The sequence below is a fragment of the Pogona vitticeps genome, chromosome 6, assembly GCF_051106095.1.
Source record: "Pogona vitticeps strain Pit_001003342236 chromosome 6, PviZW2.1, whole genome shotgun sequence".
Classification (NCBI taxonomy): Eukaryota; Metazoa; Chordata; class Lepidosauria; order Squamata; family Agamidae; genus Pogona; species Pogona vitticeps.
This window is the reverse complement of record NC_135788.1, coordinates 94830357-94847002: the sequence shown is the minus strand read 5'-3', so window position 1 is coordinate 94847002 and position 16646 is coordinate 94830357. Positions and strand designations below refer to the sequence as shown.

Below are 16646 nucleotides of genomic sequence, written 5' to 3'. Positions count from 1 at the left end.
ACCAATTCTGGCTCACTTACTGATATAGAGTGCTAGTTATGTGTTTGCCACAATTTTGCAGAATGTAATATTTGAATCCGTGTGCAGCTTTCTGCAGATCTTTGCTTTCTAGCCCATGTGCTACAAAGATGCACTTCTGAATATGTGCACAGTGCTTGTTGAATCCCAATAGCTAGATGGGTGGTAAATGTTGCAGAGTTCTGAACTTCTGGTTAAATTCCTCTAGCTATGCAGCAGAAGTGCAGGGATCCACAGAGCAGAATGACTTCAAGTTCAACAAAGTTTCCCTTCTTCTCATCAACTGGCACTTACAGATTCAATAGCTAACCCTGAGATATTAGTAAGAGAAAGAATAAAAGGTTTCATTACTTACAGTCAAACAGATCAAACAACCACCTGACAAACATGATTGACTGCTTTTAGCAAAAGACTTCAAAAGGCTCACTAACTGCCAGCGGACAACACAGAGAGAAAAAGGCACTGAGCAGAGAGGTGGGCCTTCCTTTGAATTCAGAGGTAGAGATAGAAGATTGACTAGTTCTGGGTAAATTGATAGTAATCTCAGCTCAGTAAGGTCCCTCCCAGCCAAACCTGCTAAAGGCAGCATGCGAGGTTGTAAAAACCCCAACAGTAGCAAAAATAAAATTTGTAATGGTCCGGGGTGGGGTGAGGTTTTTGGACCCATCATGGCTTCATCTCCTCAGCACCTGAAACTGGAATGAATTGGGCAGAATAAGGGAAATTATTTATATATCCAAAGCTTGTGTCTTTGTCCTGATTGTACTTGTTTTTCTTTTCTACCAGGATCCTCACTCTGGCTGCCCGAGCCGAAGCAGCTCCTCCCTGTCCTTCCACAGTACGCCTCCCCCACTACCTTTGTTGCAACAGAGCCCTGCCTCCCTCTGCTTGGCTACTGGGATCCAGCAGCAGCAGCAGCAACAACAGCAACAGCCCCCTGTGAATGGCTTGGCCAGGGCCATGGGGTCCATTCATGGGGGAGGGACAACGGCCAGTCACAGCCTGGTGGATGGTCTCCTTGGGAATCTGGCAGGAGGACAGCAGGTTCCTATCAATGGCATCCTAGGAAGTTTAAATGGCACAGTGGCTGCCCAAGCACAGAATCCTCTCTTGGCACAGACCCCGAACCTCCAGCTTTCTACCAGCCAGAACAGGTAAGGCTCAGGGAAGCAAAGGATGAGAGAAGGAAATGATAATTTTGAAGGTGGATTTGCCACTGAGTTTAGAACTAGGGGACCAAGATGGCTGCAGGATTCTGGGTGCTGTGGTCCCCAAAGGGAACTTTTCTAGACTCTGGTATGCAGTGTCCAAAAAGATGCTACTTACTTGGCCTAGCACCCATGATTTATATAATGCCATTCAGATCATTTGGATTACAAGTCCTTTAATTTGGTGCCTTTCCACTATCATGGCTAGGGCTTTTGAAAGTTGAAGTCCAGTGGCTCAAAGGTTCCCCACTCCTAATTTAAAGTTTGTTTAAAGCTCAGTTCATAGAATAATGCATTTTCTTGTTGTAAATGTCAAATATGCTGTATCCTACTACTAAAATCGCTGCCCAAATGAGCTTTCAGCTTTCACCTCCTCCTGTTGGTCCTGTTATGTTTCTACATTTGTTTACATGTAATGTTCTGTGGTTTAGTTCTGTATTAAAACCTGGAATTTGTATTGAGAAATGTGGCAGCATGAGGCTTGTGTCCATGGCTGCTGCTGTGGGGGTGACAATAGCGGTTTATTGACAAATACCCTGTCCACACCGGCATATAGTTATGATACATGGTTCCCTGATAGCTCTTGTTTAGCTTGGAAACAAATACCTTGTCCACTTGTGTTTCTACTTCTCCTTGTGTTTCAACTTGAAACGATCTGTTCTTTCCCTTTAAGAGCCGGTCCCTATTAGACAAATATGAAGCCCGCTGGCGCAGCTGGCCAGCCGGATCAGCACCCACCCTTGGAATCCACCGGACCACCATGCGGTGCATGGCAGATGGGGCCGGTGTCACCTCCTGCACCTCAATTGCTGCAACAGCCCATCTGCCGCAGCCCTGCCTCCCTGCTTGCCCAGCCACTCTGTGGCTGAGCAGGGAGACTCGTCTTCCTGCCCCCTTGCTGGAGTGGCCGGGCAAGCAGGGAGGCAGGGCTGTGGCAGACAGGCTACTGCCACCATTGAGGCACAGGAGATGACGATGGCCATGTGGGCCATGTGGTAAGTGGTCTACTGGGTTCTGGGGGAAGGTGGTAATCGGACAGGCCACCTATGCCAGCAGCCTTTGTATACATGTCTAGTCCCTATCATTCTGGCACAGGGCTAGGGCGTGCCATCTTGTTGGGACAATTTGTTGAGATGCAGAGTAGCTCTTTGTTTGCCCTTTGCGGGTGAGTGCTTGAGTTAAAATAGATTGCACTGAAGATGAGGCTCTTTTAAGCACTGGCCAGATCACACCAAATTTCAACTTTCAACTCAAAGCCTCAGTAATCAGCTCTGGTTCATTCCAGTGAGGTTTGTGAAGGAGAACTGCTTATTTGATAATGCCTCTTATTCAGTGGAAGAAATAATGTGGAAAAGGACAAATGCTATTTGAATTGTTTACCTCAGGGGCCAATGTCTTGTGGTGAAGCACACACAGCCCGCCATTTTCAGTTCTCTTTTTCCTTGAGCTAACTGGCCCTTTCTGCCCCTCCTGCCTTTTTCCCAGCATGCCCAGCACGAGCCACCTGACGGAGCAGCAAAGGCAACTCTTCAACCAGCACGAACTCCAGCTGCAGCAGCTGCAACAGCTCCTTACCTCACAGCCGCTCAACGCAGTACGTACCGCCTCTACTTCTGACGCAGCTGCTGGCTGTGCCCACTGTTGTCCCAGACAAGGGCACTGGTGGGTTATTGGTGAAATCGGCTTTTTGCACTTGAAAAGGCCGTTCCAGGACAGTGGGAGGCAAAACAAGCGGAAGCTTTGCGAAGAATACGGTCAATGACTCTTGAGGGAAGAAAGATTCAGAACTCAGGAAAAATCATTTTAGGAGACGAAAGGTCCCGGAATCCCTCTAGCATGCTGGCTGGGAGGATTTTAGGACCTACAGTCCCCAAAAGTAACTTTTCCATTTCTAGAAATGGCAGCGATTTCTAATACTTTGAGCAGCATGCAGATAGGAAACAGAGCAATGGCTCTCAAAGGGAGCATCCAGTGGTGAGAGGATGAAAATCATTGCTGAAGCACTTTTCCTCTTTTCATCAAACACTAGAGTGGTTTGAGTGCCCTTTGGCAAATGCCACTCACAGACCCACATGGAATTTATGACAATTGCCTAGGTCAGGGGTGGCCTAGATTCAAAATTCCTGCCTCCTGGGCCATGCTAGGCCTTGAAATGGCCAAAACTGGCCTTTCTTTAGAAGGGCACTTCCGGTTTAGTTTTTGGTGGGGTCGAAAGAGTGTCCTTCCTTCTATCCAGCAGCTGTTAGTCTTGCTTCATTTTCTTAAAAAAGAAAAGAAAAAAATCAAAATTAATTAGGCAATGTTGAGGGGGGAGGTGTTAAAATGTTTTAAATGTTTTTTAAAAATTTCTTTTAATTTTAACTTTGTTCCTAAGCTTCCTGTGTGTGTTTCAGAGACAATCTGATTGTTTCAGAGACAGTCAGAGGTGTCTTGGTCCTAGTCTTCTTCTAACACTTGATGCCGGAACAGTAGAACACATTGCATGTTGTGGTTTAGTAGGTACCAAAAACGCAAAAGTATCAGAAGGGAGGAGTAGGTTCAACAGTTTGGGTAAGACTTGGATGGAGAAGAAAAGTCAATAAGGTAAGGGTAGAAGAAGCATTTCAAAAGAGGATAGAGCAACTTAGGGTGCAGCTCTACAGGCGGAAATGCGAATTCTCTCACCGCGAAGATGAACTGGGGAGTTTGGGTCTGACTAAGGTGGCTACGCAGGAAGAGAAGAAAAAGCTTGTTAGGTCTTTTTCTTGCAGTTCTACCTATAGCCCTGAAGGTGGTGCTGTTACAACAAACAGCTGTTAACAAGGTGTTAAAAATGCTTCCCCTTCCCCTCATTTTCTCTTGCTAGCTTTACAAAAAAAACAAAACATTATTGATGTCCATAGAGAAGCTTTGCTCTCTGTTTTGAAACTGCTTAAAAAACAAAAACAAAACAAGACTCTTTGCCACAGAGGACAAACTGTTAAAAAAAGAAAAAACAAAGAAAAGCTTTGGCATAGAGAAAGGCTTTTCCCCCTGTGAGTGTGTTCTGGTGTTGGTTGTGTGCGTGCATGGCTCATCCTCCCTTGTGAGGCAAGGGGAAAGGTGCTTTGAAGAAGCACTGCTTTGTGTGTGTGTGTGTGTGTCTGTCTCTCTCTGTGTGTGTGTCTGTGTGGAGGGGTGCTCAGGTCATCCTTTCCTGCATCAGTTCAGGTGATCATATTCTGAACCGATGCAAAAGGATCTGGCTTTTAAAAATCAGAAGCCCAAGTAGTTGAGGGGGAAAACTACAGATTTAGGGGTGGGGACTCTGAGCTGATTCTCGTTTTGCTTTGCATCATGTGATCAACAGCTTAAATTGTGAATCAGCTCATCTCAAACCCATAGTATTTCCTGCCACCTTGGGTTCTTTTTAAGGAGAAAGGTGGGATAAAAACATTTTAAATAAATAAAAAATATTTATTCCCAGTGTAGTCACAGCCTTCACGGAAGATAAGTCAACTATCAATTCTAAGTAAAGAAGAAGGGGGAAAAAAACAGAATCAAACATGGCTTCCAACCTTAATTTGTTCATTAACTATGTCGGCAACTATTATTAAGTAAGGAAGAAGAAGAAAACAGGATTAAACATGGATTCCAGTCTTAGTTTGTTCACTAACTAGCTCTGAGGCAAACCATGGTTCCAGAGGTTTGGATGTAACAAAGAACTGTGGTTTGTTCAAAAGCAGAAGTGGACGTTGGCAATATCTTTGTGCTTGCAAACGTGGTAGAGAGGGCAGCGTAGGCTGTGAGATTCTATGATCACTCATCCATGAGAAACAATGGCTTTCTGATCAGGTCTGAACCAAACATAGTCTAGTACAGTGGTGCCTCGCTAGACGATGATAATCCGTTCCACTGAAATCACTGTTTAGCGAAATCATTGTCTAGCGAAAAGCATTTCCCTATTGGAATGCATTGAAACCTGTTTAATGCGTTCCAGTGGGGAAGAATCGCTGTTGTCTAACGAAGATCAGCCATAGGAAAGCCACTTTGCGAACTGCTGATCAGCTGATTAACTAGCTGTCTTGCGAAGCTTAGGTCCTGAAAACACCCGTTTTGCGAGCGTTGTCTAGTGAAAATTAGTTTGCGAAGCAGGGACCAAACATTGTCCAGTGAAATTCTTCCATAGGAATCACTCTTGCGAATTGCTATAACGATTACAAAAAGTCAATGTCTAGCGAAAAAACTGTCATGCGGGGTAACTGTTTAGCGAGGCACCGTTGTAACTTTCTTTCAGCATCTATTCCAGGCCTCCTCTTGGGTAGCAGAATGATTGGGAATACTGCTATGCTAAGGCAGGAAGGCTGGCTGAGGATTTGTACCACATTACATAGGACACAAGGAGAGCCTCTGGCTAGGCAAGGTGGGGGATTCTCTTCACAAAGGAAGGGCACACTGCACATGGTTGGACTGTGTATCCCCACATATTTTTTAAAAATGTCCTTGTGGGGGAACCATTTTAGACGTGATCAGAGGCAATTGGCCCTAGGCCCCAGAATTAATATACAGAAGGAGTCCAGGGCTCTTCCTTCTCGAGATCTTTTTTTTTCCTAGTGGTGTGGAGGGGCAGGTGTGAAAGTCCTTCTGCAACAGGTCTCTCTAATTCATTTCCTAGGAGCAGCAGACTTTGGTGTTCCAGATGATTCAACAGATTCAGCAGAAAAGGGAGCTGCAGCGCCTCCAGATGACCGGCTCCTCCCAGTTGCCCCTGTCTGGCCTTGGGACAGCTACTTCCACGTCCCTCCTCCATTCCAACAGTGCGGCATCATCAGCTGCCAACAGCACCCTTCTGGCCTCTATCTCCCCTCAGCAGCTCAACCAGGCTAGTTCCTTGATGGCTTCCTCACCGCTCAGTACTCCTGGCAACAACCTGATGTCAGCTGCAGCAGGGGCAGCTATCCCGCCTGTCCTAACCGCACAAACAAACCCTTTCCTCAACTTGCAGGCAGATGGCGGTGGTCAGAAAGGAATGGTGGGTATTTTTTGCTAAAAAACAAAACAGGGGATTGCTTGCTAATGGCTCAGCTCCTGTGATGGTCACAGAGTGTTCACAAATATTCCAGTATATGAAAAAGGAACTCCACTACTTGGTTGAGGGCAGATGGCATAGAAAAGCCAGTACAAAGCCGTTTTGGTTCAGGGGGAACTGTATTCATAGTCAAGGGGCAAATTATGATGATGTATTGCTTTAGCAGGAGTTGCAACAGAGGTAGAAGGGATTTGGGAGCAGAGAGGATGAAGGCTGGAAAATGAAATATAAGACATTCTGAGAAGTGGAAAAACAAATGAGTGGGGAGTTATGGTAGGAAGATGACTGAAGGAAGGGGGTTAAAATAGACCACCTTTCATGAAATCAGCACCCTATCACCCCAGCCAGCATAGGCCTTGATAAGAAATGTGATCTGATGCATATGGAGGGTGCTAGGTTAAGGAAGGTTTTTGTTGCCAGTGAACTGTGGGTCTGTTGGGAAATTGTTCCAGCCCAGCCTTCAAAAGGGTTAGCCCTGCTGCTGGGCAAAAAGTCTAGATTGGGCTCAGGCTGGAAAACTAATTGCCCTTGCATCACGTGGTCACTGGGAAATAGCCCACTTCAGCTCATACTTCTGGATAGCTTGTTGGTTTAGGAACCTAGCTGCAGAGTTTGATTCCCCACTGTGCCTTCTTGACAGAGGCTGGACTCAGTGATCCATAGGGTCCCTTCCAGGTGTACATCTCTAAAATAATGATGACACCACAAGTGGTCCAAAATGCAAGCTATACAGTGGTGCCTTGCTTTACGATTGCCCCGCATTACGACGAATCTGCTTAACAATGAACGTTTTGTGATCACAATCGCAAAACGATGGTCTAAATGGGGGAATTTCGCTTTGCGATGATCAGTTCCCTGCTTCGGGAACCGATTCTTCGCAAAATGACGTTTTTCTAACAGCTGATCGGTGATTTCAAAATGGCCACCGGGTAATTAAAATGGCTCACTGCTGTGTTTAGGGACGGATTCCTCGCTATACAGGCAGTGAAAATGGCCGCCGTATGGAGGATCTTCGCTGGACAGTGAGTTTTTACCCCATTGAAATGCATTGAATGGGTTTCAATGCTTTTCAATTGTTTTTTTTTCACTTTATGATGACTTCACTTAACGGCAATTTTCCTGGAACGGATTATTGTCGTTAAGCAAGGCACCACAGTATGATCACACCTTGAAATGATCATACCAGAGGCATAAGGAGATTAAGGAAAGAAAGCAAGAATGTAAGAAACAGGGACAAAGAAGAGAGAGGGTAATGCCCAAGAGAGATGCTCTAATTTTCTGTCTGCTTTTTTCCTCTATTGTTGTTTGGTGTACAACCAATTTAGACAGTTCTGTTCTTCTGTCCATCTTCTTCTCCTCCTCTAGAGCATGAATGAAAAGGGAGGCGCCCCTGTTCAGGACAAGGGTTAACTTTTCAGCAATACCAGGCTAGTCTCTGCCACAGGAAAACAATCTCTCTCTGCGCCATGGGTCCCCAAAACAGAGAGAAACCCCATGATGCCAGACTTCCTGGAAATGTTTCCTTGCCATTGGCAGGACGACGGCAAGCTAAGGCACGTCAGGAAGGTCTCTGTTCCTTGGTTCCGGCCCCGCTGCATCGTGCCCTTCGGAAGGCAGCAGGTGGAGTGAGCACCCTTCTCTCTTTCCTGGCTTTATCTACTGTGCCACACTTAGTTCGTGGGAGATTGCACTTCAGAGGGGAGAGGGTGAAGCTGTGGATGCCCCTGCAAGAGTAGGATCTGCAAGCTGTACCATGGCCACGTCACCCTGGTCATCCTGTTCTCTTTGCAGAGCAGGGCATTTTTCAAACCAAGGCTAAGAAAAATCCGTCAAGCTGTTTGGCAGCCGGAAGATCCGGCTCCAGCAAAACGGAACAGGGTGGAATATGAGGTCTTCAGTACAAAAGGAGGTGAGATCAGGAAGCTTTTGTCATTATTGTTGTTGTTCGTTTTTTGCTTAAGTTTTGGAGACACGCACACATAAAACCTGCACCTGGAGGTTTGCTCCTGTGAAGAAGCAAATTGACAGAGATATGACTTCACAGATTTTTGTTGAGATGCAGTTCTGCTGGAAGAAAAAGCCAACACGTTTGTGCTCCTGAATCTCTACCAGCTTTGTGTCTTAACAATGGAACCTGGAGGAAATGGTCTCTCACAATCACACTTCTCTTCCTCACCTTCAGGAGCCTTTGTGGGTAACCCGCAGTTTACAAGGGCCATTCTAAAAGGTGCTTCCAGAAAGAGGCCTCCTAGTGCTACCACCAGTCAGAAGGCCCTGTGCAGGGATTCCATCGACCCCGCGTTAAGATACGGGGTGTGCATATGTGTGTGTGTGTGTGGTAAGACAAAAGACACAAGGAATGGTGGAAGAATATTGGAGGGCTACAAATGGAAGAGACCCCATGTTTGTGGCAGAGCGATTGCACAGGAAATGCCTTATTTGGAAGCACCAAACTATGCTCGCCTTTGAGATGTTTTCCAGCTACTCGCAGGATTGTTTCCATCGCCTTCAGACACCAGCATGGTGGAACAGAGACTTTGTCAAACATCTGGAGCTATTCCTTTCCTCTATCTCCAGTGAGCTCCATTCTGGGAAACAGCATCTTCCACTCCCTGTTCATGGATCTAGGCTAAATCAGATCCTGTCTGAAGAGAACATTGGTCTTCCCATCGCTTTAAGAGCGCCTCTGCCTCTGTTTTGTAATCTGATGCCTCCTCAAAGGTGTCAGGCTCCTCGTTCCTTCAGGCAGTTTTTTGTTTTTGTTTTTTGGAACTTGTTGTGAGGAAGGGAATTGAGGATCATGGTTCAAACATTCTGAGCACTCTCACCCTTGGTTGGAGAAAACCCCATCTCTTAAGGGGGAAGAGGCCAGGAGAGTGGAATAACACCGGGGGACTTCAAAAGCCTCCCAACCTTCATGGAGAGACTGTCATTATAGGCACATCTCTGCCACTTCTTCCAATTTGCACTATTTTTCAGACATTGGTGGTGGGTGTACACTGATGACCATTAGAAGTATGACCACTGCTGTTTAAAATCATCTTCCCTCCTGTCCTCTGTGTGTTTTGGTTTTGCTTCTTTTTCTTCTTAATCAAAAAGCAAAAGGGGGGGGGGGAATAGATCAGTGCTACACCCTTAAAGAAAGAAGAAGAAAGAAATAGAAGCAACTTTCCAGAATGTCATCTTCTGATCCGATTTTTGTTTGTTTTTTGCTTGCCCAGACAGATGTGCTACATTCCAAATTGTCTCTGTGTGTGTGTTTATGTGCATGTATGAGAATGAGAGAGTGTCTTTGTGTGATTTCGTTTTGAGTTTTTTTTCTCCCCCTTCCCCCTCCCATTTTAAAAATAGACATTTTTTTTAAGAGAAGGCTACTGGAAACTAACAAGAGCAGCAAATGCTTCTCTTCCTTGCATTCATGGCAGCTTTGGCACAGATTAAGGTGCAGCTAGACATTGGAATAATGCTTGATATTCTCCCCTTCACTTCAGCTGAGTGTTGAGAAACCTGATGGACAGAAACAGCCATCAACAAGATGCACTTGTTACTTAGACAACAACTCACCTTAGAAATGCACCCAGACCAGCACTTCTGCCACATTCCAGTTCAATTGTGTCCTTTGTTATCCCTGGGTGTATTATCTTCTTAGTCCCTCGCCAGTTGTCAGTTAATGTTTCTAGAGATGTGACTCTTAACGATACCAGCAAAATCACGTCATACAGTCAGTTGTTTTTCATCCTTCACACACACAAAAAGTTCTGGCAGGAAATAAGATGAAAGGAGCATGATTGCTTTTTGAAAAAAGTCTATGTTGTCCAGACTCTGTTGTAAGATGCCATGTTTGGAGCAGGGTGATGCTACAATAAAAAGCTTCATTTGGAGGCACTATGCATGTGCTGCTGCAAAGATCAGCTACTGGAGGAGGACTACATCCAGATTCTTCCTGCCCATCCTAAACATTCAATTCGTGCAATACATGTACCATCCAGAGAGACATGTACTAACATACATGTGCACTTGTTGGATGGAGGAAATAGCCCTTTTGGCAACACCCGCAGAGTTCCTTGTCCAATTTGGCTTCTAACTTTATGCCTTCTTTGTTTTCCAACCGTACTCATCCTCATTTAGGGACACAGAATTTCAGAAAGAGGAGTCATCTCTTCCTGGAATGGCAGGCTTGACATTTTAATCTTTCCATCAAATGCTGAATTTGCAAAATGGCATATGTAGAATCTGATCTAAGTCTGTATGCAGTGGGCAAAAGAGGGTGTGGTACCTTGAGACGAGATCCTAAAGGAGATGAGCTGCTGGCTAAAAGAAGGCAAGGCCCGGTTGAGTATGGTAGATAAATGCACAACTGAAAATGGTACAGGGGCAGAACAGCATGTCCATCTTTTAAAGTGTTTTGGAAAAGAAAAAAGCTGGAGAAAGAAAGAAAGAAAGAAAGAAAGAAAGAAAGAAAGAAAGAAAAAAGGAGATGCCATTGGCTGGGAGGGAGGATGGCCAAAGCTTCTGTCTACGTTGAAGTGGGTATGTCTTTAGTAAGAGCACAGTAGCCGATGACAAGGGACATACATAGTTCACAGCCCCAAGTTTTCTTTGTTAACACTAATGCAGGGGTGGGGTGAGAGTGTGTGCAGAAGATGGTGACAGGGAGGTGGGAGTTGTCCATGTGGCTCAGCTCCCTTGCAAGAATTCCGCATTCACCCCATTGCACTTTGAAGAGTCATGTGCCCTAACTGTTCTCTTCCTGCCCTCTAGTGTTCTGTGGATTCATTCTTTGTCCTTTGAACCTTCTGTTTCTTGGAGTAAATTTTCCCTAGCATGGCATCCTATGGAACTACTGGACCACAACTCCTAGCCTTGTTCAGTCAGCCATTGTCATGGTTGTTGGAGATGATGGGAGTTCAGTACATCAGGAGGGAGCTAGATCAAGACAGGGAAGCACTGACAGAGCCCTATAGAATGTGCTATCTGGCAGGCTCATCACTGCCCACACTGGCCATGCGCTGTGACTTCCATATAAGGTATGAGCAGGGAAGTGGGAAGTTTCATTCAGTGATCAGTCGGCTGCTGTACATAACAAGTGTGTTACAAACTGTCCAAGGGTGCAATAACAGTATATTCTCAGAAACATCTGTATCTGCCACCTTGATTCTATGGGCTGAGCTAAACTGAATGGAAACTGCTGAGTGGATGACCCTGATTAGGTGCCGCAGAGAAACTAGAGGGCTTGGAGGATGATCCAAGCTGTGAGTTTGTTCTCCTATGCAGTTGTTGATATCCATTCAACCCACTGAATGCTGCTCACATTGAGCCCAAAGCTAAGGTATAAGGATTAGCAAGCTCAAAAGAAATGAATACACCCAACCCTATGCACATGTAGTACTTGACCTGTGAGTTTCACTTCCCCAGAATTAAAATCATGCACCTACCTTTCAGTCTAAGAGCACACCTTACCTGCGCTAAGGGATGAGATCAGGGCAACTTGCATCCCACATAAGTGATCACCTAGATCAATGGTTCCCAACCTTGGGTAACCCGGGTGCTCTTGGACTGCAGTTCCCAGAAGCCTTCATCACCAGCTGTGCTGGCTTTGGTTTCTGAGAGTTGCAGTTGCAAGAAAATACCTGGGTTACCCAAGGTTGAGAACCAGTAATCTAGATAATAACAATATTTGGTGTCAGGTTCTATTCCTTAGTGAAGCAGGTTTCTAGCAATTTTGTTTGACCTTGAGGACTTTGAAAACATATGCCTAATGAAATCTTGGAGGCAGGCTGGCTGTGGGGTGTCAGTACCCTAATGTAGATCCTTACCCATGCTCAGCTGTAATAGAAGGAGACTTGGGATAGGTCCATATGCCAGAATGGTGGAAAATGTGTGGAATTTGCATCTGCCACCTTTTTCTATATGTAATTGTCTCTCCAGGATCCAGCTTGGAGAAAAAAATAGTACTATGTCAACTGGGGCAGCTGCCATCTCATCAGTATGCTGCTAAGCTGGGGGTGGTTGTAGTTGTGATGGTCTGAGATCCTGCTTTTGTGTGTGTACTTTGAATTCTCCTTAAATATAGAGTGCAGTGTTTTTAATGGCACCAAGCAAACATTACATCAGATAAGCTTGCAAGTAGCTTGCTTTTTAAAAAAAAAAAGTGGCAAAAGGTATGAGAAACAGATGATTCTTCCAAATCCTAGAGAGAAATCTAAATTTATTTCCACCTAGCAAAAAAAAATAAAAATCAGCATTTAATTTGAACAGCATTGTTGCCCTCCCCCCCCCAAATCTTTTCTAAAAGGGGGGGGTGTATAATGAAGCCAGGCAGCCTCTTTTCACAGGAGAGTAAACAGGGACCACCTCCCTTTCTAATGGTTATGTTGTCCTCTCTCTTGGTAATGCAAAAATTAAACAGCTATGTTCTCACTTTGTAATATTTTGTTTTCTTGGACCCATGCTTAGTACTTCAGGGGATCTCATATCTTGGAGTGGGTGTTCGAACCTGGGAATTCTTTCATAGATGGTTACTGGCTTCATCAGTCACTTCAGTTAGAACAGATAGATGCCACACTACTCTGTTTAGGTAGCATGGAAAGATATGAAACTTGGGGGGGGGGATGAACTTATTTATTAATGGCATCTTCCAAAGCCACTCTTTCCCCCCTTTTGTAAAGCATCAGATCCTTCCATGTAGTCTCTGTTTTAGCTGCAGTGTGTTTAAGAAGCTAGTCTGTTTTGTACATTAATACTTTTACTTGACATGGATCTATGAGGTCTGCATTTTATTTTCACTTTGGAATAGTTAAGCTGAGTGGGCTTGGTCAACAACTAGCTGTCCTGAGCCAAAACTGACTTGCCCCTTCAAAAGGTGCTGCCTATTTCTCAAGTTGAAATGCACACACTCCCCATCTCTGCTAACCAAGATAGTGATTCAGATGCAAGCCCTATTACAAGGCAAAGTGCAGCAATGGACAAGGATGGTGCCACTCCATTAAAGGCAGGAGATTGTCTCTTGGCCCACAGCCTGCCCATAATGTAAAGGGAATCTTCATTTCAATGAGGCTTCCACCAAAGAACGTTCTGCTGAATTATGCCCCTGTTAAGTGAGTGGAAAGGGGGCATATGGTCTCTCTTTTCCAGTTTCAAAAACAGCTGACTACTGCTGGAATCTCCCAGAGAACTGATTGCATACCAAAGGGGGCTCTTACTCTTCTAGGGTTACATACCACATACTAGTTCTCCTAACTTTCCCTAAGATAGGTTGATAAAAAACCTTTTGATGATGTATGATTTTGTAACATGCACCTGGAAGTCCAGAGGCATAGCCACATATTACTTTTGGCAGCTCGGCATATTCACATTGATCAATGAACTCAATAGACAACTAGAGAGTTCATAATAATCTGCAGAGCTAGTAATTTGGCTAGTCAATCAGTGCCAAAGTAATATCAAGGAGATTGATATTTCTTACAATATCCTCTCCAACTGGGGAACTTTGGAGAAGATTGTGCTGACAAGAGTCAGTCAGTCCATAGAAAAGCTGCACTGCTAGGTCTTGTTTCAAGGAAGAGCCATTGATTGCAGGAGCTGATAAATCCTATAGAATTTTAACACCAAGAGCTGTGCTAGATTAAACCAAAAGGTTCATCTGTGCCAGTATCGTTTCTCAGTTACAAGATGCCTCTTGGAAGCCTACTTGACAGGGGAAAATGCCAGTTGCTCTCCTCTTTCGCTTACCCCAGGTGGCTGACCCAGGATATTTTGCAATGACTAAGATTGTGCCCCCCTCCATGTTTAGCATTCAGAAGCCATCTGGACTGGTTCACAGCCAGTGGCATGATAGCATCTTCCATCACATTTGAACTGCTTGTTAGTTTAGGAGCCAAAGACATACTTTAAAATGTACCCAGTTCTGTCCTTCAACCGACAGTAATGGTTGTGAGTTTCAGGAAGAACAATTTGGCATATCTATCGGCTGCCCTCAACATCTGTTACCCAGGGTGGTTGCCTCACTTTGCCCAGTGGCATGGCTGGGACAGTATACTAAATATTCCATTAAGGTATCAGGATTTGGGAAAGTTGCATTTTTACTGTAAACGTCCAGAATCCTTCAGCCAGCATGGCTAATTATTTGCTGGAGGAGTCTAAATGTTGTAGTCCAAAAAACATGTATTTTCCAAGCCTTGTGATTAAGGGAGCTGCCTTCCCTAGGAAATAAAAAGCAAAACAGCAGCAAAGGAATGATTTGCATGGGAATGCAGCTCAAAAATAAGTCAAGCAAAAGAAGAAAAATGTATATGGTCTTTGTATACAATCCAATGGCAAGGGTAGGTGATACCTCTAATTAGACTACTAAAGTGCAAGTGGTTAATTTTGAAATATATTTTGAATTTTTTAAAAGTCTAGCATAAAAATCTAGCCACAGTTTTTGGAACACTTGCATTTTTCTGCCCTGTCCACAGATAAATGGTGTTCAGCCCGATGAAGGCCTGTACAGGTGAAAAACTAATATATGTTTATGGATTTTCCTAGTTGTCTAATAGTGGTTTCACCTACACTTGCCTTTCAGAAGTTAGTCTTATTCCGTTTACAGGGACTTACCCCTCAACACATACATTTAGTATCACAAATATAGGTCAGAAATCTGGGGAAGGGGCTCACAGCTTCCTGCTACAGAGCCTCAATCCTGATCTGATCCAGCCCCCAAACATGCACTGACAGCTTTTAAAACAAAGATGGGAGGTCTGATCCCAGAGCTTAGACTCTTATTTGGCCAATGCATCTTGACGGAGTTGGTGGTGATATGTTAGTTAGTGATCCTCAAATACTCGGAGGGCTGCCACATAGCTGATGAAGTCAATCTTTCTTCTTTTGCTAGAGATGGGATGGACCAAAATCAGCAGGTTCCAATTATAAGAAAAAGAATTTAGAGTAAACTTGAGAAAGAGCTCGGTGTACAACGTATTTGATGACAGAACAGACTGAAAGAAATCTCTAAAATAACCCAGACACTCACCCACCCACACATATAGTGTATAGCAAAGGCGTTCCAAACATCTCTTGATCATTTTGATTGCTGTTTCTGCACCTTTTTCCATTTTATGCACCTGTTTAGGAAATCTGGGTATCAGGTTGAAACAGTGGCCCAAGAGTAAAACTGACTTGATATTCTAAGATGAGCATAGGATGTAAGACCAATGGTAAAAAGTTATGCTTAAAGCAGGCTGGGGCAGAGCATCAGAATCTCTTTCTCGGCAGGAAGAGAACGAAAGTAAGACTTTAAAACATTGCTAAGATTTACGTTTGGTTGCACTGGGGTATATTTCTTTACCCTTATTTTGATGCTAATGTTTCATTTTAGTACATTGCCTGTGTTTAACACACCTTCCCCAACCTCCTCGGTTGTTGTAATTTTTAATTAAATAAGAGGAAAAGATGTGTATATTTTTGGCAATTAAGGTAATGTAGCTAAGATATATTTTTTTCATGCTGCTTAACTCAACTGTTCTTTATTGTAATAAATAATATTAATATCAAAGACTTTACAAAATAATAATAATAAAACCATGATGCTTTTATTCTTTTCTTTTCAATATAAATTAAGCATAGAGTGACGGTATGAGCATGGGGGGGGGGGGAAGACTGCACGTTCCATAAAGCCAAGCATTGGCAAAGGTATTGGGTTTTGTTAATGGTGTCAGAATGGCCCACATTAGGAATGTTTGAAACAGTCTGTGCCTAGAACATGTAAATGGAAGATGAGAATGTGCAGAGGCAAAGAAGACACAAATGTACTATGTGGAATAAGCCACAGTAAGCAGCATGAAGTATCCAAAGGTACATGTAAATATTGAATATAAATACTGTAATTCAAAAGTCATCACAGAGTATTTTCAGCTGGCAAGGATTTTAATCAGAAAATAAGAAATAACAAAAACAATATAGAAGCAATCCTTTTAAAAATAACCATGTTTATGTTCTGAAAGCAGATGGCAAGTATTCATCTTGGCCTTCTTTTAATACTTTAAGATGGGAAAGGACATTTACAACATAAATAGTCCTACAGGAAGGGAAAAAATGAAAGCCTTATATAAATATTCCTAACTGAAGAAAAATGTAAACATTGTTAACAAAAGGAAGTACATTTCTGTGCTTTTAAAGTAAGTCATACTGAATTCGTTAGGTTGGATTTTGATTTTACTCAAGTGGACCTATTAAAATATACTTCATTGGCTGAAGGCTTCAACTTAGGTTGGCTGGTCAAACACTTTAGGTGCTGTACCACACTGCCTCCTCTACATTGACAGGTGAACGTTACTTCAACACACACTGAATTGGGGGTGAGGGTGGTCTTATTCTTTCCACGTCAGTTTTCATCA

General features: G+C 43.8%; 1 protein-coding gene across 3 annotated transcripts in view; it reads left to right on the top strand.

Annotated features, from left to right (window-relative positions):
* The window catches only part of MLLT6 (MLLT6, PHD finger containing), a 120054-nt gene extending 104209 nt beyond the window's left edge, over nt 1-15845 (top strand). For all 3 annotated transcript variants that reach the window (XM_073004294.2, XM_073004295.2, XM_073004293.2), the window contains exons 17-20: nt 805-1172; nt 2712-2820; nt 5860-6216; nt 7639-15845. In XM_073004294.2, the coding sequence (XP_072860395.2) occupies nt 805-1172; nt 2712-2820; nt 5860-6216; nt 7639-7683 (879 nt within the window). In that variant the 3' untranslated portion in view covers nt 7684-15845. The remainder of the gene's footprint in view (nt 1-804; nt 1173-2711; nt 2821-5859; nt 6217-7638) is intronic.
* Nucleotides 15846-16646: the final 801 nt, after the last annotated feature.